This window comes from Vanessa cardui, chromosome 15 (assembly GCF_905220365.1).
Source record: "Vanessa cardui chromosome 15, ilVanCard2.1, whole genome shotgun sequence".
In the NCBI taxonomy this organism is placed as follows: Eukaryota; Metazoa; Arthropoda; class Insecta; order Lepidoptera; family Nymphalidae; genus Vanessa; species Vanessa cardui.
The window spans coordinates 635,394-661,391 of record NC_061137.1 but is presented as its reverse complement, the minus strand read 5'-3'; the positions used below and the strand labels follow the sequence as shown (position 1 = coordinate 661,391).

At 35.5% G+C, this 25,998-nt stretch overlaps 1 protein-coding gene across 3 annotated transcripts; it reads left to right on the top strand.

Moving 5' to 3' along the window:
- The first annotated feature begins 44 nt into the window (after window positions 1-44).
- On the top strand, window positions 45-25,457 carry LOC124535861 (eukaryotic translation initiation factor 5). 3 transcript variants are annotated; one of them, XM_047112254.1, is made up of 12 exons: window positions 45-232; window positions 442-570; window positions 16,938-17,043; window positions 17,317-17,450; window positions 18,109-18,337; window positions 18,647-18,764; window positions 19,968-20,154; window positions 20,700-20,798; window positions 21,320-21,455; window positions 21,954-22,113; window positions 23,015-23,408; window positions 23,914-25,457. In XM_047112254.1, exons 5-12 carry the CDS (start codon window positions 18,181-18,183, stop codon window positions 24,031-24,033), a joined length of 1,371 nt encoding a protein of 456 aa, XP_046968210.1. In that variant the 5' UTR covers window positions 45-232; window positions 442-570; window positions 16,938-17,043; window positions 17,317-17,450; window positions 18,109-18,180; the 3' UTR covers window positions 24,034-25,457. The 3 variants fall into 3 exon arrangements, with proteins under 3 accessions (XP_046968210.1, XP_046968211.1, XP_046968209.1); XM_047112255.1 differs by having other exon boundaries at window positions 66-326; window positions 17,335-17,450; XM_047112253.1 differs by having other exon boundaries at window positions 66-326.
- Window positions 25,458-25,998: the final 541 nt, after the last annotated feature.

Below are 25,998 nucleotides of genomic sequence, written 5' to 3'. Positions count from 1 at the left end.
TCGTGAGTTTAAAAATATTCTCGCTTCCGGTGTGAAGGCAGTTCCAGAAACATAAGAAAGTGTGCATTTTCATTTATTTTCTGTCTTCGTCATTTTTAGCCACGGTATCGTGTATGAAATTTGTGAAATTCAATTTATTTAATGTTTTTTCCTATACTATTCTTGTGGCGTAGACGAGAGTTTTTTCTACTTGCGTGTATTGAGAGTCACCGCGCATCGTCATAGGGGGAAGGTATACATCAACATAATATCGAATATCTTCACTCCATATTTACTTATATAGATACATAGCAAGTGGCTAACAGATACCACGTTTTCGCCAGCTGGTGCGTACGTTTCGGCTTTAGAAATCTGATAAAGTAGCAAATATCATTGTTAAATAGCTGCCTAGTGGAAGTGTACATGAAATGCGGACGTGAAGTTAATATTGAATTGTGACAGGTTGGTGTGCCCGGCAAGTCGTGTGCTTCTCTGGTGCAAGCTCCGAGGAAGGATCAACAATTCATCCCATCTGTGAGCTCTCGTCCAGTGGGGCGCTACCATTTTATATGACTTTAGCAAGATATACAGGTAAGTCCATTAAGTGACAATTGGTTAATTAATATTTTTCCTAAATTCACGTCTATTCGATATCTTTGTAAAAATTGTAATAGGTTATACCGAAATTTGCTTAATTATTGCTATTTTCTTTACTTTATAATCAAAGGAGGCAAACAAATTAATTAAACTGTTATAAGAATATTTTGCTTCATGATTAATTAAACGTAAATTTAATTTTAAATAATTATTTATAAAAAATCAATATTTCATCTTTTTGTGTTGTATTGCGAATAGATGAGTAATTCCTTTTATAATTTAAACCAAAAAAAAAATCCAATTAGGTGTGAAATATTTGTCACAGTATGTATTGCATTTTGTACTTTAAAAGAATTTTCAATATATGTATATTTAATATGTAAAATATACAAAGAATGACTCGTCAATTCATATACATATCATTGATACTTTTATATTATATGTATACATCAATTATATTCTTAGTGCCAATAACAGAATTAAAGTTGAAATAAATAGATATTTCTTTACAAAAATATCTATGCCTTGAAATTATTAAATACTGGATTAGTAATTTGACTTTCATTCTTTAAAATCTTATGTAAGTATACTGATTATTATACTAAAGCATACAAATATTCAAATATTGTTAGTTTTCTCATGTAAAATATATACAGAAATAAGATTGATTATAATAAAATCAATCTACAAGATATTCCTTACCATACGATAACACACACTCAGTAAGACACATCAAAGAATTCCTATGGGAGTACTGACACATATACAATAGGAGAATACTCGTATATACCTGTGTGCAAGTGTTAATAGCTTAAATTAAATTTGGTATTTAATGAGATTTTTTGCTGTGACAATTAGTTTTCTGATCAATGTGCCGTTATAAATGTAGTATGATGCCATTGCATCGTATTACTACTACTTAGATTATATGCTTTGTAACACTATAAAGTTATGTAGTATATTTGTGATTTGCAGTATCATTACATAGTGTAAAACAAAGTCGCTTTTTTTGTCCCTATGTCCCTTTGTATGCTAAGATCTTTAAAACTACACCACCGATTTTGATGCAGTTTGTTTTTAATAGATAGAATGATTCGAGAGAAAGTTTAGGTTTTTATTGTGTTGTCATACTCATGCGAAGACGGGGCGGTCGTTAGTTTAATATAAAATAGTACATATACATACAGAGTTTTGAGTAAATTTCTTGATAAAAGTAAAAATTGTCATGTCTGGATGACTTTTATTATTGCATTACAATGAAAGTAAAAATAACTAAATTTGTTACTAATAATGATAAGTTAAACCACACAAAAACATTATCAGCCACAGAGATGATAACTATAAATTATCGATTTTATGATTTATTATCCCAGTCAGTGTCAACATTTTACCTAAGTTATTAATTAATCGATTATAATGTATTCTCATATAATTTTATAAAATAATTTCGCAAACTGGTTGAAATCTATAATAAAATTAAAAAAAAGGTTGATTTAAAATATTATTTAGTAGTATACCTGACGCTGTAATAATCGCCGTGTACCTTATATAACTTTTATTTCGGTTATAATTTTGGTAAAAATTATCATTATCAGATGCCGTATATTGCGTTAGTGGAACATCAGCTCCACAAAGATGGATGAATTAGCTGATAAATGATAGTTTTGTAAAATTATATATTTTGTACGAAAACCTTTGGATCTGATCAAGATCAAAAATACCACTTGCGTTATTTTAATTTAAACTAAAACAATCGTTTAGAATGTCGAAAGTTTTTGTAAATTTGAAAAAATGTTTCAACTCTCCTACGTGGTTTGTATATTTGGAAAATGTCTCAACAGTGTCAAAACAAGTTTTCGCACTGAGTAACAGTTACTGTTCAATGCGTTATATAGATACTGATGATAAAACAAATCTATGTTAATCCTTTTCTCATTGAGTTATACTCGAAAAATGCTCTATGACTAAATATATCTTGCGTCCTCCACTTGTAGCAATTCATCATTCAATCATCATTTTAGATTTTTTCGATTTGTCATCACCAATTTTTTTCTTCCTTAATTTTCTAAACAAAGTCGTCAATAGCTACCAAATTCAAAGACATCGGTTAGAAGCCGATAAAATGACTAGTCCTTGGATATTTCAATGCTCATTAAATTATGAAATATTATAGAGAAAATTACCAATGGTTCTATATATTGATTGTACGTCTACGAAGCTTGAATCAAAAGATCAACGCTGTCGCCAAAACCTTGAGTGGTATTTAAAAAATCTACTTAGCGCTTTCTCTTTATCCATATCAACTTGGCTTTGCCTATTCAGTGACATATTATTCCATTAAAAGGCTTCATTTAATATGGATAAGCATAGATTAAAATATTGCCGACATATTCGCTAAATTTATTAACTCGCTAAATATTTGCCCGTTCAACTGAACTGTCTTTCAATCAATGCCCACGTAACAATGTATTGCAAACATTATATTGGATTACTGCGCTGTGCTCTTGAGTGCAAATTCAATATTAAATCAATCCAGAAGGCTCGTTCAGAATGCGATAATAAGATTTGCTTTATCCATCACTGTTAAAATTGAGTTTGGAACATATGGATTTCTCTTATAGCGCCATTCGCTTAAGCATATCCCATTTATTTCGGGGTTGGTTTCTGCAGCTCTCAAAAAAGTCTTTATTCAAGTAGGATCATACAAGAACTTTTTGATCATCGTTACAGGATTTAATGAAACGTAAAGCAACCAATTCGGAATACAGATTCAACTGAAAATATGTGAATAGTATCAAATAAAATACATCTATCTATATTTGGATAGATAGATATACACCATGAAATTTTATGTCCTGTATGGGAAATTAGCAAAGACTCCGTGCTTTTTGATCCTTAATTTCTTCCGTTCTTAGAAATTTCTCATCCATGTTTTCCTGGTTTTCTCCCGCCGTAAAGCCATTCGACATTTTTTGTACAATGCTTTCTGTTACGAGAGTTACTCTCAATCTTCATCTAACAGAGTGTTCATAAACAATTGGAACATTTCTTGTATACTCGTCTGTGTAATTAAAAAAAAGCAGATTTGAGTTGTCCGAGCTGTTTGCTTGTTACAATATGCACTGTAACAGTGAAAAATTGCTACTGTTCGCTATGCATTGTTATTCTTTACACGGGACCGACACGACTAGTACGTGAGTCGTGAACGAAATCCTAAAAATCTAGACTCAAACAATTTCCTACTTGATTTTTTTTTTTTCACCGAAAAAGTCTTGATTTTATGTTCGTTATCAAAATAAGTTACGGAGTTTCGGTTGTCGGTGCAGTTATTTTTAGAATTATTCAACTCTCGCCGTTTGTTATCGGGTTTTCGTTTGGTTTCACGTCATTCGGTCATAGTCACTGCGTTAATTATACATGTCGTTAAAATCTCGAGTTATTTATGCTTTCAAGTTAAAATATGATTTTACGTTGAAAAGATTAATCGCTTTAGAACATGTTGCAGTTTGTGTTGAATTAGAGATAAAAAATGATTAGATATTTACTTAAACATTCGTGTAGTGTTTGAACGAATGAATTCGAGCCTATTAGTGAAAAGTCCAGTGCTCGTTCTCGAGTCGATGGCACCGAGTTCGCCTGCATAGCATACACTGTTTGCATTGAGTCTAGCCTTAGAGCAAGTTGCGGCAAATAACAGCAGACATTACGTCCGCGATTTGCCGAAACGTGTTATGTCATGGAGGTCGACGCACTCGCCTTTCTCGGCGGCACACAGACCTCGTTCCCTCTCGCTCCGATGATTGATCGCTGCTGGAAAATCTGTTAAAAGCCGCGCCGAGTTTTCTCGAGAATTAGTTTATGGTAAAACAAAAACTCCTTAAATACTTGAACGATGATGTGCAATGTCAAAAACTATACGAATATATTATATACCTTCCTACAACCTACCTTTGAAGTTTTTTGCTGATATCAGGTTATACCAGAATTATTTGTATTTGCGTTAATTTTTTTTATTCATTGAGAAAGGTTTTATAGTTTAGAAGACGTCACGCTAATACTCAAAGATTCGGATCAGCGTACCTCTAATCAATGTCGCATGGTGGTTGTCGATTTTTTTTGTAGAAAGGCAAAATAACATGTTTATGTATTCGAATTTACCACGTAATCAACAGTTTACGTACTGTATTGAATATTTTAGACGAAAACTATGCTCGAAAGCGCTTCGACAATTTTCGAACGCACTCTGTCTAGCCCCCAGCAACGTTGTAACTCGGGTGAATCAGTTCGCTGCAGCTAGCTATAAATATTATAGCAGGAGTACTTTGCTTCGTACAGACTGTGATTTAGGAATCTTAAGTATGATTGTTTACAAATAAAGGTTGAGACAATGAAATAATGCACTTTGTAGATATGTCGTTTCGCTTTCACGTGCGGTTACATGGCAGCGATATAGGAACTCTTATTTACAAAACTTTCGTTTGTCGTGTCACAATAAATTATCACATTACCGACGTCACGGATCTTTATTGCAGAGTGGAACAGGAAACATAATTAAAGTACACACCAACTATACTCTTTTTCCTTTATCGTAAACATTTAACTTCTCCTTCAAAAAAATAATAGTAAAAAAATAAGATTTGAAATGAACATGGTTATTTTTATTATTACAGTTATTAAAAACGTATCTAAGAATGTCTTGTTCAATCTCATGAACAAGACATTCGTAGATAATGTCGAAATATCCAGCTAATCAAATAAAAATAAAAAACATGGTATAATAGTAATATTCCGTTTTTAATATCTGTAATTGTAAAAAAATGCCGAGTTCCTAACTCAATTCTTTATCTTCGAAAGTATATGAAGGATTATTTTTGCGTGGGTTGTATGCTGACCCGAGTTTGAGATATCTTGCACATACAACCATGAATGCTAGTAAAATACCACTAAAAATGCAATATGTTGGGTTTGACTTTGTTCCATATTTGTCGTTGCTCGCGGCTTTACTAGAGTTTTAGAGATTGGTTATCAGGTGTTAGGTATAAAAAGTATCCTATGTTCTTGGAGTTGGAGCTTGTTGACCAAATTCCATTCAATTCGATTTGGAAGTAAAGAAAGACCAACAGACAGGTAAGAGTTACATTCGCATTTATAGTATTAGTTGACATTACTATCTTTCGATTGTATAATTTATGACGTTTTCTTTAAATAAAACTTGCCATTGATATTCATTAAGAAAGAAGATCATGTTTCGGTTATCATAGTTTAATGAAGCATAATGTTGGTGAAAATAAAACGTGACTCCGATTACGTAATATCTGCATAATATCCATTTACAAACGACACACGAATGACATTAGTAAAAACGTTTCTAAAAATGGGTTTCCTTCCGGTTCTTCTACTTAGAATCAACATTCCGAATGGGTGGTTATAACCTTGTAGGTTTACCGTTAAAAAAATAAGAAACATATTTTAATAAGGAATATTTTTAATATAATATCCGGTTTAGAAAGCACATTTGAAATGTCTTACTATGGCAACTCATTGTGTAGTCGCCATAAAGTCTGATAAAGAAATCTTCGAAGAAAACTCCTGAGAAATTCAGTAGCTGGTCTTTAAGCAGTTATCTTTAATTAGATACTAGGTATTTTTTTAACTAGGACAAGTTCGTTGTCCGGCTGGCTTGTGAAGTCTACGGCGCATCTCAATAGTCTTATCGATCGATCAGGAGATGCGTTGATAACCGACCTCTGACGCGTCCACTGTGAGAACTATTTTCAAATGATTCATGAATAACGCTTGCCTTTGTTATATTACTCAATGATATGAAATAAAAAGCTGTTAGATTTGTTATAAATCGATTTCGTTTTTTTATATTAGGATTTCATTTTTTCATAGTTTTTTTTTTCCTTTATTCTTTACATTTATTATTTTTTATATCTCATTAATTTCTATTGATATTTTAAAAGTATTTTTAAATATTTAACACCGATATAACATTATGCCGGTGCTAAAATTTCAAATCGGCGTGGAAGGTTCGAGTCGGTCGTAGCTAGAATCGATAACACGGCGCATGCGTCCCGGCGTTCCACCCTAGCCTCCCTCCCTAGCCTCCCTCCCCTGCACCCAGTACCTCGGCACTTCCTGCGGTGCCTCCTATGCCTTCGGCAATGCGGAATACTATTTGTACAATGAAGTTAAAATAACCTAATATCCGCAATATTCATTTATTTCTTAATACTAAATTTAAATACCCATTCAAATTATAATGGAACTTCTCTTGGCTATATCTGCGTTTTAATATTTTTCTATATGTTCCATAATTCATATTCTAAATTGAAGTTGATTTGATTTAGATTTGATACGCTTACAAGCAGGCAGACAGATTTACATTTGCACGATGTATAATATCATCGCAGCCTGTTTTATTTAAATTTTAAATAATATTTTTAAAAGTTTTGATTATTAATAGTAGAATAGTCTAATTGACTGTAACATTTTTTATTGGAACGCACATCTGTCAACTTAATATACTTACGCTGCTTTATTTGTAGCCTTCAGATCCATAAGTAGCGAGCGAATTACGCCTCGTAGGCAGTTGTACCATCCGTAAGTTACCGTTTACTGAGTATAGTAACCGGACACGTGACACAGGAAACTTTAAAGTACAATTGGCCTTATCTTCATTTATATAAATCTTGTGCGTTTGTACGTATTTTATCTCGTACATGGTTGAATTGATTTATATATATATTTGTGTATTCGAGTAGTCTGTTTGGGGGGAGAATTTTGTGCAAGCTTGTCTGGGTAGGTACCATTCACTCATCAGACATTTTACCGCCAAAAAGCGATACAGTAATGTTATGTCCTGGCTTGAAGGGTGAGACGTCATTACAGGCACAAGGGACATAACATCTTAGCTCCCGGGGTTGTTTGTTATTGCTTTGCTGGTTGCATGGGAGGGTAGTTTATTTAAATGTTATAAATATCATTAGATTTATTTTATGGCTAACGTCATCGATAATGTTAAATGAAAAATAAACATAATCAATCATCTAAAAGCATGTTCGCTACAGATTTTATTTTTATGTATTGGACTTAGCGGTTTTATTTTTCGCCAACTCATTTCCTTGTACAGGCTATGATTTAACTTAAACTTACTACTGTGTCGGCACTGTGCGGCGTTTAATAGTTTTATATCAGTTTCGCCAATATATTGATTGAACTGAAATTTTGGACAATTTTTACACAACAATAGTATACTAAATAGTATGCGTATTATATATGTGTTGGAAATTGAAAAATAAACTATCACTCATTTATCCTAAACGACGAATTGATTCTTTGTTGTCAAATATAAAAAAATAACAATATATTTTGCATCTTGGATTCTACGAGATTTTATTTTGGAAAGATTCAAGATAAACAATAAATGCTTAGGTACTTTCTTAAATAAATAACTTTATGGGAGATAAATAAGACGGTACCGGACTGTCTTCAGTTGGAATTGCTCCTCAAAATTCTTGTCTGAAACCCAATACCTGCTAAATTAATCTGGGATTTAAAGGCAGGACTCGGAAATGTAGATCCTTAGGTCCCTTTTTTAGGTCTTGTTTATAACTCGTGCACGACGTGTCAGACACGACCCTCTAGCTAATTATTCTAACAAAAAGCAAATGCATTGTCTTTCTATCTGCCAATACGAGAAGTTTTAAGAATTTGAGACTCAGTTAATTACATAATTAACATTTGCCACACGGATGTAATATGTAACGGCAATGTGTTAAATATACCACTGCCTCTGGTTGCTTCACTGTCTCTTATTAAGTTTGCTAAATGCTCGTGATCAACTTTGACAGTTAAGGCTATTAGAGAGACGATTGACGATTTTTTTTAAAGAGAAGATCAAAATTCTGGAAAATGACGTGTTTTCGATTTGTGGCCAGACCAACAAATGATGATTCAAAAATGGATATTGATATGAGCAAAAGATAAGTTAGAAATGATTTCGATAATTATAGTCGAATGGATTTTTCACAAATATTCCTGGATGTGTATGCGACAAAAAGAAATTGAAAACTAAAGTTTAGAAGCTAATAACAACATAACATTGACGATAAAGAATCCGGTGGACATACGCAACGGACAATTTACATGTAGCAAATGAAATCAACCTTGACTCGGCTGACGTTTGGCTCGCCTCCGCGTTAACCTAACCCGATACTAAAACGACCTGACCAGGCGACGTATCGCTTTGATAATTTATTTGTAATCATTCAATATGTCGCGGTTTACTTGTATTTTGTGTGGTAGGTATAGTGCGACACAACTTAGATGTAGCATCGGCAAAATTCGTAAAAACCGATCACATCCAAAACGTTATACACAACACAAACGTAATAACTTGATCATATGACCTAATATATTCGTCAATTTGATACGTCGATTTACATGCACTTGCTTTCTCGGGTTAAACTGACGCGATAATCTACAGCGACGAATTGCATCGAATAGCGCGATATGAAGCTATTTCTATTGGTTGTCTAAATCGGCAGTAATCGGTTTGATTGAATTTGCCAGTGCTACATGTAAGTTGTGTCGTACTATATGTCGTAACATTGATGATTACATTAAACCTTTTTTACCGTGTACTTTGTCTTTATTAACAATTTAATCTGAATGAAGTTGAATGGAAAATATTTATGAATCAGCTCTATTTGTTTATGTATGTGTCATACATAATGTGAACAAAAAAATTGCTTTAGCTACTTACATTGGGGTAATGTATGTGATGTTGTCCAATATGTATTTACTTATTCAAGTTTACCCTTACATTTTTGGACGGTAAAGTTAAAACAGGTTATATCCCTTGTGCTTGTGTGACCCTGCCTCACCCTTGGAAATACAAACTCAGCAATACTAAGTATTGTTGCTTGGTGGTATATTATAATACGATACCATGTATATGTGGTTACCTACCCAGGCGAGCTTTCACAAACGTTGAATTTACGCTTATAGTACTGTAAAAGAATACCTGGGGAAATCTGCACGTGTCATATTCAATTCTGGTAATTTAGTATGTGTAGCACACCCTCTCCTCCAAGTTACAGAAGACCTTAGTCCAGAAATAGTTGATATTTTCACAGACTTTATTAATCAATCCGTCTATAGACGTAATTAATACTCAGAAAAGTTAATAAAAATATATGTTATGGATTATATTATCATCGTCGTGAACTAAAGCAAATTTCGCATTTATGTAAAAACAATATTGTTCTGTTTCAAATGTTTGACACCAGTATGTTTAAAATTCGGTTTAATTTACTCGTAAATTTTATGCATTAATGAATTGAATTAGAATGAATAATGATGATGTTCTAGTATTTATGCTGAAAACATAACGGGTACTATAGTGTCGAAACATTGACGTGACGTAGAAGAACACGTGATAACCGAAAAGTGACATAGTGGTGACTATCGAAAAAGATTGATTACGAACGTGAACGACTAGACGTACATTTCGGATATCATCATGACTGATAACGAGTTGATGCCTTTATCCCTATCGTATATGTAATGACTTTTTAGTTGATTTCAAGCCTTTTAGTATCGTTTAATAACTCTTTTTTAATATTATAAATGTGAAATTAATTCTGTCTGTCTGTATATCTGTCGCTGTTTCACGACCGAATTGCTGAACCGATTTTAATGAAATTTCGTATGAAGCAAACATGAAGAAAGCAAACTCCAAGAAAGTACATCGGGTACTTTTTTTGCCTAACACATGAGAACCATCACCCTAAAACGCAAGCGAAGTCAGGGACGACTACTAGTATTTAAAGAAATCCCTATAGACAGACAATTAGGTGTATCGATTTTATATTAAAAAAAATTGACTGGCTATATTTTGCAATTGATAATTTTTTATTAAATGAATATAATGCGACGAGCCTAAAATATCCGTTCCATTACACGCAACGGTTACATTCAGTGTATTCAAATGTACACAATCGAAGTTCATTTCGCGTTATAGTATCGATTCTAAAATCCAGTGAGCCGCGAAAGCATTCGCTCACGCTTGACTGCTGGAGGGTTTAATTGCGTTCCTTCTGAAACGACCGGTTGAAGGTGACTGGATCCTTATCGTATTAACTCGAATGATCAAACGGTTCACTGATCACATACATTACTTGTTTTATTCACGTAGAGGCATTAGTAGTTTACTACACTTTTTTTACTATCGTCCGGTTATTTTACTATCATAGTAGAAATATCTGCGAGGAGCAATTCTGTAGTGGGATTATTCTTAGGATTCACTTCGTTTCTCAGTCGTAAAATGTCGACAATTGATGTTAAGTCATTTGTACACGTGACCCTATGACACCTCTAATACACATTCCGACATATCTCACTCGTATTTGGTGAGTTTCAAGTTCTGTCAGAATATCTCTACATAAACCACAACTAGCAGCTTGCCATTTACGTATCAAAATTACGCACGAATTACGTATCACGGATGGTAGTGTAAAAGTACGAAGATGACACTAACTTATTTGATAAATGTAAACGTTAAGTAAATTAATTTAATATTATTTCATGCAGTTTAATTGGAAAATGGAACAGAAGTAAGCAGCTGATAGAACACATAGAGCACGTGGGGTCACTTAAATCTGGACAAGCAACATTGAATTTATAATGTTCGTCATTTCGTGCACGGCGTTGAAGGAAAACATCGTGAGGAAACCTGCACGGTTTAAGCCCAGACCCCAGTGTAATATCCAATTCGTTACCTTCCAGAAGTGAAAATACCCGCCCGAGTTCACTATCGCTACTACTATTATATATGATGAAAAGTTTCACAATTTTCCCGTTGCAAAACGACAGCGGCTATCGTATTGATTGTTTTTTTTTTTTTATCAGAGATGTCACGAGCAACACCGGAAGTTGGTACATCAACATGTTGAACGTTTAACTCGACCGGATGTTGATCTTGTTGCAATGGTATCTTTTCTATGAAGCGTGCGTACATAGACAATGTTAGTTACAGTCCATTTAATCGGGTTTGTTTGCATTTACCACGTGCTCGCCACGTTTCACCTTACTGACTGATACAATGTTGACGATATTATCTTAAATATTACGTTTTTAACCAAACAATCGCAAAAATCTGAAATTATTTGGAAAAAAAATCTAGTTGGTAGGTGTTTGTGTAGTCCGTCTTGAAAAGTACCTACCACCCTCATAACATATTCTACCGCCGTTTGTTTGTGTACTAGTTTGAAAGTCGAGTAGGTATCTACTTAATACGGCTGTATTGGTTAGGTTAGATTTTTTAATTGTTTTGTATAAATAACTAAAACCTAACCTAACCTATACAGGCGAATTCGCAGATATTTTTTTGCGGCGTGACTTAATATCGGTGTCGAGATGGCCCAGTGGTTAGAACGCGTGAGGAAATCCGCATATTACAAATTTCATAGAAATTCTGCCACATCCACAAACACGCTTTGGAACAGCGTGGTGGAATATGTTCCAAACCTTCTCCTCAAAGGGAAAGGAGGCCTTTAGCCCAGCAGTGGGAATTTACAGGCTGTTGTTGTTAATATCTAAGTACCGGCCAGTGCACAAGGACATAACATAGTAGATGTCTAGCTTAGTGGCGCATTGATGTTGTAATGATTGGTTAACATTTGTTATGCCCTTTTTGCCAGGCTCACTAAAACAACCCATCCATTGACAAGTTTCCGCTAATTTAAGATAGTGTTTTACGAAGGAGATCGAGTATCGACTTTGATTTTTACTGAATAGGTCTACGAGTGTTTCATAATAGAAATTTTATTTTTCAAAAGTATAACGCATACATTTCGCTCACTTGCAAGTTATTCCTTTGATTTGTCAATAGCAGTGTTGTCGTTCGTCAGATAATTCAGCCTTCCGACGATATTAAACTTTACTAAAACGAAAGTAATCACTCGTTTTAATCGAGTAGAGACGATTTTTAAGTGCATCAAAGCCGATCGAATTGCAAGTTTGTACGTAAGCGAAGTTTGAAGGAACGCGAAGTGCGCATTGTGATTTCTCGTGTTGTTGTTACCTGGAATGTATAAGCTAGGAGTAATATTCCATTGCCTAATGGGAGCTGCCACTCCCTATGAGAAGGTGTGCAACGAATGCCACCAAACTGTTCAAATGCGGATTCGTGGAACACGTATTAATGAATCTCATTGAAATAGGCAATTTGACTGATTTTTAAAATCCCTTTTATATTATTTAGTAGAGGTTAAGGGACCCAGCAAGAGTTGTTTTTTTTATTTCTAGTATATATTTGCTGAAAAATATCATATTAAAAATCCCATATTTAAATAACGCCCGAAAACGATACTTGGACAATATGGCGCTGCAATATGGTCGATGACGTCACTTTGCTGTATTTTAATCTGCGGCACATATAGTAGAAAAGCAAGGTTTACAAGAAAGTGACTTCATCATAAGCCCGGCCAATCAGGAGCGTTTTGTGTCACGTGACAAAGTTTGAAAAAACGCACTTTTATTTATTGATTTTTGAATATATTTTCAAGTTTCGTTAGTAAATAACCATTTTTAAACTCATAATATACACTGATTACAATAATTCACGATTTATTTTTCGCATTGTCAAAGCCTATTAGACACATACAGGTATTCTCACACATACAGGTGTTATTCACTGCTGAGCACAAGAACCTACAATAGTCAGTTAAGATGCACGCGTTCACAACTCAGCTCAATTTAGAGGATGTAACGTACTAATGTTGTTTACAGTACAACATTTATCAGTATTTAATTTTAAACATCAAACATAATTACTACTAAGTGGACGCAAATCGTTCTTTTTATCGCATATTTGTATACGTTGTGACATTATCTACATAGGTCAAAGGATACAATTTTTCGAAATGCTTTTGGTTTGTCTGGCCTTAGCATTACATTCTTGATTATTGAATGTTTCGCCCAGTGTGACGCGTGCATGTGTAGCGCAATGCGGACTTTATAGCCGTAGACAACACCCAAATATATTTTACACGCAAAACAGACGTTCCTTCATAAACATAAAATTATTTTATTATGTTATTATTATAACTTTTTTATTTAAATTTTATTTTTAATAAAAAAATAATAAGTAAGGATTTGTCTTTTTTTATATAAAATATAAGGTAATGGTGTAACGTTTTCTATAATATATAACATAAAATTTTTAGTAATTCTTATTTGTCATTAAAAAAAAAACGCTTACGTGTTCATGTAAGACATAAAAAACTCACTAGTTTTATTGTACCTAAACCTTAGGTAGTTGGTGATTGTTATAACAAAAACACGACTGAAGTATGTATTATATGTACTCATAAATAAACACTATTAAATAATATAATAAATACAGTCAAACAACGACACTATTAGTACGGTAAGTGTTTGTACATAACAATTTTGAGATTAAAGATATTTTTCTTGTCATTCTTGATATATATACATTGAAACGTTTATTTGAAGTACATTTATGTTTAGATATTAATTAATATATCTACTGTATATTTTAAGAGCAATTTTATTTCTTAATCACTTTTTATTGGCTTGTCTGTCCGTCTAAACAAGTAAATAGTTATTAAGTTAATTTAGTACCACCGAAGTGTCGACGAAATGTTCAATATATATCAAATTTAAGACTTTAAACAAGTATTTAGTGTTTTGGAATGTGTCCAGATTGTCAGGGAGTTTTATGGTGCTGTTATGCGGATATCGCGTGATCATAGTTTAAAGAGAAATTTTGTATAGAGTTAAATAAATGTTTATACGGTATGTTCAAGGCTAGTGCCTACTTAGATTGAGGTTATTATGATTATAAGTTTTTTTGCTCGTTGATAATATATATGGTTAGTTGTTAGTTAAATCACGCTTATGTTTGTATTACGTGAAAGTATGTCCTCGACGATAAAGTCAATACTTGATTTGTGTCGAGGTGTGAATTCATAGGAAAAATAGTCCCAGGGTGAACCTCATTTGGAGCCCTGTGAAGGCCTAAGTGTGGAATTTAGATTAATAGATAGATAATGCTGCAAAAGAACTCTTAAGTATCACATTTTTTTGTTTAATATACATAAACATTAATATGTTTTTTTTATTATATATTTTGTCTAATGAAAAAACTAGCTTACAGAATATTTTAATAATTGATAGACTCATATAACTACCACATAATGAATTATTAATTATTCGCCATAATAATGATGAGTGAAATATTCTAACATATAATTTACGTAGTTTTATATAACTTGTTGGTGCCAACATTTATAATTTGTTAAATTGATTTAAAATAAATAAAATTTCAGCAAATAAGAAATTCTCGAGCACGTTTAAAGAAGCTTTGTTAACATTTAAAGAATTTTTTCATCTTAATTTCCATCTCAGATCACGCTCTAGTCCGCTAGATTGCCACTCGACCCCGCTCAAAGCGTCAGTGATCATCAAAAGAAACTTTACACTAATGAAGGGTACTTCACAAGCTCTGATAATTTACGACGTGCCAACGATATGACCCTGGAAGTAAAGTTGGTCGAATGAAATTAAAAATCTCTTTAAAATAAGTTACAAACAGATCTTTGGTCATCGTCTTCGTGCTCTGCTTAATCTGTATTAAATTACAGTGACACCAAAATAACTATCGACAACCGTCGCTATCTAATAATTTGTTTTGGGAAGTTGCGACAAACGGACAAACATACTTTCACATTGTGAAGAGGTAATAAGCAGTAGTCAATATTCATCAAGAAAACAATTAATTTTCATGATGCAGTCGACTGTGACGAAACAGTTTTGATAAGTTATTGCGGAATAAAGTCTTTTCTTATTCGTCCAAATCATATAATCAAATACAACGGCTAGGTTGCAGATTTAAAACCGGAAACTATAAATCTTTCTATACGAATTGCGGTGGCCGAAAGTAGTATAAGTATATGTATAATATTTAACGACACGTTACTATCGTCGTGTGCGCGTAACTCAGGTTTATTGACCAATCACAAGGCTCACGCTCAAGGACATATACGTGCGAATACGACACGCGTTAATGTGTGTGTGTGAGTAAGTACGAAAAACGGAACATGGTATTTTTTAGCTTGGTTCAAAAGGACTTAAGGCTTATATTCGTTTGCACGCATAGGCTTTGGAGCCATGGTTTTTTCACTCTCGTACTACACGTGCTGTTGTTTTGAACACGCAAGTTGTCAGACGTCGTTTTAAGTTCGCATTTCGCAGTAAATTTTATTGGATCACCTTGAGTTCTTTTTCATTTTGATTTGCAAAATGCCAGTTACATAAAGTAAGTTCCTTAATACTTAAGATTTTTGAATTGCTAAATTTATTTTTAAATTAGTTAATGAAAAGTTAAATTTAAATCATTTTTCGAAAAGCTTTTGATGCATTCTCATTATTTTGTAAAATTAAATTAGCGAGCCGCCACAAGCTGGAAAATTACGATAATTTATTATAGTTATTTACTCGTATTACTATTCTTACGTCAATCATATTGTAAACTGATAAAAAAATAGATAAGAAATATTTGTTACAAAATATGTAGCGAATATAGTTTAACAATTCGATTCAGGCATTAGTCAAATTGATTTGTACCATAGTTGTGTGCTAATGTAGCGAAATGAGAAAAAATATTATATAGAACTTTTAAGTTAAACAGTTTAAAAAAACTGCTGATAACCTACTTCACTGACTGTAAATTTAAACTCAATGCGATTAAAATAGGACTTTTGTACCAGTTTTTGATATAATGTGGAACCTATGATGTCTCGGGTTATAATCTCAGGACGCTCTTATTTTTTATTTCTTCATTATTTCGCTTAAAATTATCTGGTACTAGCGACTAGCCCCGACTTCGCGCGGGTGTAATACTGATATGATTATGATATTACATTAGTCACTTACAAAAACACACAATTAAAAAAACGCATCAAAATCCGTGTTGGAATTTTAAAGATCTAAGCATACATAAAAACATACAGCGGTAAGCGACTTTGTTTATACTATGTAAAGAAGTAGCAAACCAGAGTCTGGAAATTGTTAATGCGTTTACAGTCCCGTGCCTCGGGAAAAACGTGAAGTTAAATGGTTCTAAGCCTGAGGTCTTTCTGTCATTTTCTGGATTTAACATTCCATCGGATTATGAGAGTTACATACCAATATATTATAATCATATAATGCATTATATAATACGTTCTGCCTAAATGGTTAAGTTCCCTTGAGAATAGCCGCCGTGGTTGGAAGTCGTAAGGTTGCTTTATATTTTAGGAAAAATATTGATGAGGTGATTATTGTTGCAGAGACATCAGTACAGTGCGTGGAGAGTGGTCGGTCTGTCGCGGCGAGGGGTCCCGGCTGCCGGCGAGCGTGCATGACGCTTCACACATTAAGCAATACTGCTCGCAGGTCAGAACACAGCTCGTTTTTACATATCACGTAGTTAAGATGACATGAGCAAGAAGTTACGAAGCGACGAAAGAACGCCACTCGTGATATGCCATGAGAAATTATTTAAGAAAGACTTTCACCATCGAGTCCGTCACACATCGAGATTTTCGTAGCTAACAAATGTAGTAAAGAGAAGGAAAGAGGTTCGACCCGATCATAACGTCAGCTGAAAGTCCTCATCATATCTAGAGCTTTGCGTACGCGAAGTAGCCGCGGCGTATTCTGTTACAGAAGATCAAAGTTTTGCAGTAACAGACATCGGAAACTGCTGCCGTTGCGGCAGACGTGACTGGCGCGCTCCGCGGGTGCCCCCGGCCCGCATGCCGCTCTAGACGCCCTACCGTGCACTCGTCACACCAAGCCTGGTGAGCAACCCGTGCCCTAACACATTCTGACGTCATCACATCTCACCTACATCAATATAGTCGTCCTCATAAATGAAGCAGCAATACATTTTAGATTCAAAAAATATCATACAATAGGCTATTTGACAATGCGAAAAATAAATTGTGAATGATTGTAATCAGTGTATATTATGTAAACTCATAATATACACTGATTACAATCATTCACAATGTTATTTCACAAAATGGTTATTTACTAACGAAAGTTGAAAATAATACTTAATTTATTCAAAAATCCATAAGTAAAAATGCAAATTTTCAAACGTTTGTCACGTGACACAAAACGCTCCTGATTGGCCGGGCTTATGATGAAGTCACTTTCTTGTAAACTTTGCTTTTCTACTATATGTTCCACAGATTAAAATACAGCAAAGTGACGTCACCGACCCCATAGCAGCGCCATTTTGTACAAGTGTCGTTTTTGCGCGCTATTTAAATATGCAATTTTTAATACGACATTTTTCGGCAAATGTGTACTAGAAGTAAAAAACACAACTTTTACTGGGTTTCTTAACATCTACTAAATAATATAAAATGGATTTTAAAAACAAGTCAAATAGCCTATTCTAATGTGATGTAGATAAATATAATAATATTGATTACATTTCGATTGTTACAGATCCAGTGTCAAAAAAAAACCACCCCTGGAATAATTAGTTAGGATTATAATTAAGTGAGCACATAAGCAGCCATGGGGTCCGTTAACGTGAATCGGAACGTGGCGGACGCGTTCTACCGCTACAAGATGCCGCGCATCTGCGCCAAGGTGGAGGGCAAGGGGAACGGCATCAAGACCGTCATCGTCAACATGCCCGAGGTGGCCAAGGCCATCGGCAGGCCCGCTACGTGTGAGTATTGGGCACATGCATACATACATACATACATACATACATACATACATACATACATACATACATACATACATACATACATACATACATACATACATACATACATACATACATACATACATACATACATACAAACATACATACATACACACATACATACACACATACATACATACATACTACATTCAACCTTTCTTTTCGTTCTTAAAATTTATGAAAATAGTGTTATAATAGTATTTAAAAGCCCAATGTATATTACGACATAGACAGAGGAAAATTTTGACAATTGTTATGTTTGTGCTCCAGATCCGACCAAGTACTTCGGTTGCGAGCTGGGCGCTCAGACACAGTTTGACTTCAAGAACGAACGTTTCATCGTCAATGGCAGCCATGACTCCGCCAAGTTGCAGGACCTGCTGGACGGGTAAGGGATAAAGTAAAGTAAAAGTAAAGTAACAGCCTGTAAATTTCCCATTGCTGAGATAAGGCCTCCTCTTCCATTAAGGAGAGGGTTTTGGAACATATTCCACCACGCTGTTCCAATGCGGGTTGGTGGAATGCACATGTGGCAGAATTTCGATGAAATTAGACACATGCAGGTTTCCTCACGATGTTTTCCCTCACCGCCGAGCACGAGATGAATTATAAACACAAATTAAGCACATATATATAGTGGTGCTTGCCTGGGTTTGAACCCGCAATCATCGGTTAAGATGCACGCGTTCTAACCACTGGGCCATCTCAGCTCACAAGGGATAAGGGATAAATCATTGTATTTTTTTGGTGTAGCTAATTTGAATGTTACCAGTGTCCACACTTGCTTTCCTTGGTTATTCAAATCAAATCAAATCAAGCAAAATAAACTTTATTCAAGTGGGCTTTTACAAGCACTTTTGAATCGTCATTTAACAATTAAGTGAAGCTACCACCGGTTCGGAAAGTAGATTCTACCTAGAAGAACCGGCAAGAAACTCAGTAGTTACTCTTTTTCAACATTTAAAAAATTACAGTCATGTTATGTATTAATTCCATACCTTTTTATCATCTACAAAATTTTGTATCGAATAATACGCTTTTTTTACCAATGTATTTTTTATAAACGATTTGAATTTACGAGACGGCAAAGTTAAAAATGTCTGCGGAATTTTATTATAGAAATGGATACATTGCCCCAAGACAGATTTATTGACTTTGCGGATTCGGAAACTTGGCGTTATAAGCTTATCCTTACTTCTAGTGCATATACAATGACTATCACTGATTTTATCAAGTGATTTATTAGCACGTCAAGCCGGTGATGATGTGGCTTTTTTTTTATGGTATAGGTTGGCGGACGAGCATATGGGCCACCTGATGGTAAGTGGTCACCATCGCCCATAGACATTAATGCTGTAAGAATTATTAACTATTCCTTACATCGTCAATGTGCCTGTAGTTACACTGGCTCACTCACCCTTCAAACCGGAACACAACAATACTGAGTACTGTTGTTTGGCGGTAGAATAACTGTTGAGTGGGTGGTACCTACCCAGACGGGCTTGCACAAAGCCCTACCACCAAGTAAGTGGTGCTGGTGCTGCTGAATTTCTTTCGTAGGCTATAACATTTTCCTCAACTGAATCCTCAGGTTCATCCGCAAGTTCGTGCTGTGCCCCGAGTGCGACAACCCGGAGACTGAGCTGATCGTGTCGACGAAGCGCAACACCATCTCGCAGGGCTGCAAGGCGTGCGGCTACCACGGCCCGCTCGAGTTCAACCACAAGCTCAACACTTTCATACTCAAAAACCCACCGGCCGCCGACCCCAGCATGCAGGTACGTGCCCAGTAGCGTCAAAAGTTGTCAAACTCAAACTCAAACTCAAATAACTTTATTCAATATGGAAGCATTACACTTTCTTATTGATGGTCAATTGAAACACTACCACCGGTTCGGAAAAGAAAATACCCTGACCTGAGAAGAACCGGCGAAAGAAACTCAGTCATTCATATGATAATCACTATTACAATTTCTTACATAAAAATTGGTAGATTTTTTGATTATAGAAATAAAAAAAAGTAAATAAAGTAAAGTAACAGCCGGTTCATTTCCCACTGCTGAGATAAGGCCTCCTCTTCCATTAAGGAGAGGGTTTGGAACATATTCCACCACGCTGTTCCAATGCGGGTTGGTGGAATGCACATGTGGCAGAATTTCGATGAAATTAGATACAAGCAGGTTTAGATAAACACAAATTAAGCACATATATATAGTGGTGCTTGCCTGGGTTTGAACCCGCAATGATCGGTTAAGATGCACGCGTTCTAACCGCTGGGCCATCTCAGCTCATAGAAGTAAAATATGTGTTTATTAATTTTCAGGGTTCATCGCTGACGGAAGGCAATCGTGGCAAGCGCTCGAAGCGAAGCGGTCCCGCTGCCAACGGCAACCATGATGGGGATAATCATGAAGCCAAGAACGTGAGTTTTAAAATATTTATTTCGTAGCCTACAACAGTATTACAACCCTTTTTTATTGGTAAGATTTTAAATTTTACTTGGTGGTAGGGCTTTGTGCAAGCCCGTCTGGGTAGGTACCACCCACACATCAGTTATTCTACCGCCAAATAACAGTACTCAGTATTGTTGCGTTCCGGTTTGAAGGGTGAGTGAGCCAGTGTAACTACAGGTACAATGGGGGACATAGCATCTTAGTTCCCAAGGTTGGTGGCGCATTGACGATGTAAGGAATAGTTAATATTTCTTACAGCGTCATTGTCTATGGGTGATGGCGACCACTTACCATCAGGTGGCCCATATGCTCGTCCGCCAACCTATACCATAAAAACAAAATTATAGTCTATTGATAATTTTTTATGTTTCAATATTAAATGGAGACTGAGAAATTAAAAAAAAATACCATGTATTTCATGTATGTCCTTAGTCAAGTATAGTCAGTCTCTTAATTTAGTATTGTAATGTTATATACTTATGGTCAATAGGAGAGCGAAGTGCCAGTGACTCCAACAGCACCGAATCCGAAGAGCAAGAAGAAGAGCAAAGCCGCCGAGGATGATGATGATGATTGCAACTGGACGGTCGACGTGAGCGAGGAGGCTGTGAGGGCGAGGATGCAAGGTTGGTGTCTCGTACATTTTTATTCAAATACATAGATTGGGTGCAATATATCTGATGATATTCAAAAGATTTGGGAGCTTCTTATCAAGTAAAAAAACATTTGTATTAATGATAAATAATTTTTTTGATAATATAACAAATTAGAATTTTACTGAAAATGTTTGTTTATTATTAACTACAAACAATAATTTAATATTATCGGCCCGTCTCGGCTTCTCTTCGGCTTATGTCCTGGATATAAGTTTTTAAATGTTTAACAAATGTCGTTCTATTTCAACTTATTTTCACTAAAACCTTAATAAATTATACCTAAACTTTCCATATGTAATCCTCCTGTCTATTAGTGTAAACCACACTAAAATCCGTTTAGTAGTTTTGGAGTTTATTGGGAACATAGAGACAGACTGACACTATAATATGTAATGATGAATTCAAAATATTTTTTTTTACGAAAATAATGCTCTTGTATTTACTTTTACATAATTACGCCTGTTACAGATTTAACCGAGGGAGCGAAGAGTATGACCCTATCGGAGGACAGCGAGAAGAATGAGAAACAACGCATGGACTTGTTCTACTCGTTCCTCAAGCAGCGCTCCGACGCGGGCGAGGTGGAGGGCGCCAAGGCCATCAGCGACATCTTGCACGAGGCCGACAGGTACGACACTTATATCGACACTGTCCTCTGTGCTGTTAGTCTACACGAAAGCGGTGGACGGGACTCGCTTACAAATATTAGATATAAGCAATATTCTGCAAACTCCATTAAACAAATTAACCGAAATAGCTTACAACAACAGCCTGTAAATTCCCACTGCTGGGCAAAAGGCCTCCTCTCCTTTTGAGGAGCAGGTTTGGAACATATTCCACCACGCTGTTCCAATGCGGGTGGAATACACATGTGGCAGATTTTCTATGAAATTTGTTACATGCAGGTTTCCTCACGATGTTTTCCTTCACTGCTGAGCACGAGATGAATTATAAAGACAAATTAAGCACATGAATTAGCGGTGCTTGCCTGGGTTTGAACCCGCAATCATCGTTCTAACCACTGGGCTATCTCGACTCAACCGAAATAGCTTGGGTGAACAAATTAAAGGAAAACCCATGAGAAATCTAAATAGTCACTATACTGAAAAATTAAAACTCGGTAGTGTGCAGCGGACGATTATTTTTCGTGTCGGAAGTTTTTTTTTTTATGGTATAGGTTGGCGGACGAGCATATGGGCCACCTGATGGTAAGTGGTCACCATCGCCCATAGACATTAACGCTGTAAGAATTATTAACTATTTCTTACATCGTCAATGTACCATCAACCTTGGGAACTAAGATGTTATGTCCCTTGTGCCTGTAGTTACACTGGCTCACTCACCCTTCAGACCGGAACACAACAATACTGAGTACTGTTGTTTGGCGGTAGAATAACTGATGAGTGGGTGGTACCTACCCAGACGGGCTTGCACAAAGCCCTACCACCAAGGAAGTGCAGTAATTCAAAGTGTGTAGAGAGTAGCTCTGGATGCAATGGACTCAAGCGACACGTCCGTCTCGTTTGCAGGCTGGAGGTGAAGTCGAAGGCGCTGCTGGTGGCGTTCGAGGTGCTGGTGGGCGCCAACACGCTGGCGGGCGACGTGAAGCGCCACCGCGCGCTGCTGCTGCGCCTGGCGCGCGCCGAGCCCCGCGCGCCGCGCGCCGCGCTGCACGCGCTCACCGCGCTGGCCGCCACCAGCGCCGCGCTGCTGCCGCGCGTGCCCGCCGTGCTCAAGCTGCTCTACGACCTCGACATCGTCGACGAGAGGACCATCCTCGAGTGGGCGGCCAAGCCGTCGCGCAAGTTCGCGCCCAAGGAGGTCGTGGCCGACGTGCTCAAGCGCGCGCAGCCCTTCGTCGACTGGCTGCAGCAGGCCGACGAGGAGGACTCCAGCGACGACGCCAGCGAGGAGGACATCGAGGTGCGACCTCGGCTCCCTATACTGTTTGAAATGCATCGCAAGCTAATTATTTTTACATATTTTAATTTTGTTTTGTGTAAAGTTTGACGACCTCCACGGTCGAGTGGTGTGTACACCGGTTTTCATGGGTACGCCACTCTGAGGTCCCGGGTTCGATTCCCGGCCGAGTCGATGTAGATTACCATTAGTTTTCTATGTTGTCTTGGGTCTGGGTGTTTGTGGTATCGTTACTTCTGATTTCCATAACACAAGTGCTTCAGCTACTTACATTGGGATCAGAGTAATGTATGTGATGTTGTCTCATATTTATTATTTATTATTATATGATCTAAATATGAAAAATATTAATTTACTTGTAATAAATTTATCTTTCAATAATGAAAATGCCCAATGTGGTATTGTGTTTGAGAATGAAATTGAGATACAATTATGAATCAAATTTTCATGCGCAGTTTCTGTACCGATAGTATTTCTAAATATCTATATTTTGTTAACTATATATCAGATCGAGTACGACGACCGTGCCAAGGTGACGCCCATCAAGGCGGTGGCGACGCCCGCCGCGCCGCCCAAGCCGCAGCAGGAGGACGACGGAGACATCGATGTCGACATCGACGCCATATAGACGCACCGCACCCACCCCGCACCGCACTACGTGTTTCGTAATCTTACAATTATCTCAACAAATTGCCAAATAAATTAGTACGTTTGAAAACACTTCCCTAACAAAATGTTTCCACTATACAAAAATAGTTTTCACCTGTTTATTTTTAAGATATTATATCTGCGTATGTACACTATGTTTATATATTTTTTAAATTAAACCAATATTTAAGATTACTACTCAATCTTACTGGTTTTTTTCTTTCACATTACGTCAAACACTTGCTTGGCTTTACCTAAAAAGGTTGTTTTGGGGTGATTAGTGAAACTGTGCTGCGACCTCTTCCTTCGTATGTGAAATCAGTGATGATAGAAGGAGATAAATTAGTGCATACAAACACCCGTTAAACAAGTTTACAAGTGAGGCGCTTGTATTAGATGCGAAACACGTATTTCTAGATAGTTAGTTTATATGGACCCCATGTGCTGAAAATTTCCTATCAATACAGTAGTCGCTCTACCGATAAGTTTACAACTTTAAAACTTTACTCATAAGCGGTATTGTACGGGCCTGATAACGGTTTCTATACCACGAATACATAAACACATGTGTCAACTTGTTCTAGTAATAGAAATAATTAACTTTCTCACAATCTGGTAAAGAAGCCGTTTCCGCCATTTTTCAATTGTCTGTCAATGAATTTAGTGAAATAAAAACTTATTAAAATCTGTTGACACAAAATTCATTCGAAGACATTAAATTTCTGTGTAAATCCGTAATTTTTAATATAGATATAAAAACATAATCCGTAGTGTTGTAATCTAAACGCTTTGAAATTAGAGTGACTAAAATTAAACTAACTTTATATATTCCAAAACTATTCGTTCCTACGCATAAGTTTCATTTTTATGATCTATGGGATTTGACGATCCAATTGCTCTATCTCGATTTGAAAGTCACAAATTTGGTGACAATATGTAATAATTTAATACACAAAATAGTTTATTATATATTGTTTTTTTTTATGAAATGTTTTAAAAGTAATTAAATCGTGATCTTGCGATATCGCACGAAATAGAAACACAATTTTCAACTCTTTCCATTCACTTCATTCATTTTCCTCGATTCGTTCATTTATATTCATTCTTTGTCATAAAGAGTATGAAAAGGTTTTATTTTTTTACATCAGCGCGACGCTGCTGTATTGTTATAATTTTAACTCAATTTATTTAATAGATTTTCATTATTATCAACTTCGTGCGTTTATTATTATGTGTTTAAGTTAATTATCTCGATGAAGTGGAGACGTTTTTTGTAATATAGCTAGCAATCTTCGGTCGCCGTGACTTTTCCTCCATTGAAACTATTATTAAATAGAATATTTTAAAATTGCCACCTGACAATTTTATTAGATTTGTTTTGTATTCAAATACATTTGGATTCTATATTAGTGTTTTATTTCACGAAACCAACTCTGTTCTATATCATCATTAATACATAATATAAATACTTTTGACAGCTAATAACTTTATTTACAGAGTTAATTAATTAATAAGAAATTTGGTCAAACAAAAATTTACTAGTTAACTTTTTGGTAATGTACAGAATAATCTTGTGTAGCGCTATCTGCTAACGAATTTGATTCTGCTATAAAAAACAAGTTTTACTGCGAAACACATTATACTTTTTTTCAAAGGTTAACTTTTTTCTCATAGATCACTTCTAAATTTACCTGGTTTCAGTACCATATTGCCTAAACTCGTAAAAATGTGAAGATTACTTTGAATATAGTGTGGATTGTGATCGTTAATCAACAAACTTCGAAAAGCTAAAATTAACTAACCACTCCCATCAATTGTTTTTTTTTAAATCTTTGATAAAGCTTTTGACTTAACATTTAAGATATTAACGGAATAGTAACAGAAAGTGATATTTACATTATGAAGAAAAGCTTGGTAACAATATGTGAAAATGGTATATTGGTTC

Coding starts and splice junctions, on each gene's coding strand:
- LOC124535861 (XM_047112254.1), top strand. CDS start 18,181: ATGGGGTCCGTTAACGTGAATCGGAACGTGGCGGACGCGTTCTACCGC. Junction 18,765..19,967: donor TTGCAGGACCTGCTGGACGG/GTAAGGGATAAA, acceptor CTGAATCCTCAG/GTTCATCCGCAAGTTCGTGC. Junction 21,456..21,953: donor TGTGAGGGCGAGGATGCAAG/GTTGGTGTCTCG, acceptor CGCCTGTTACAG/ATTTAACCGAGGGAGCGAAG.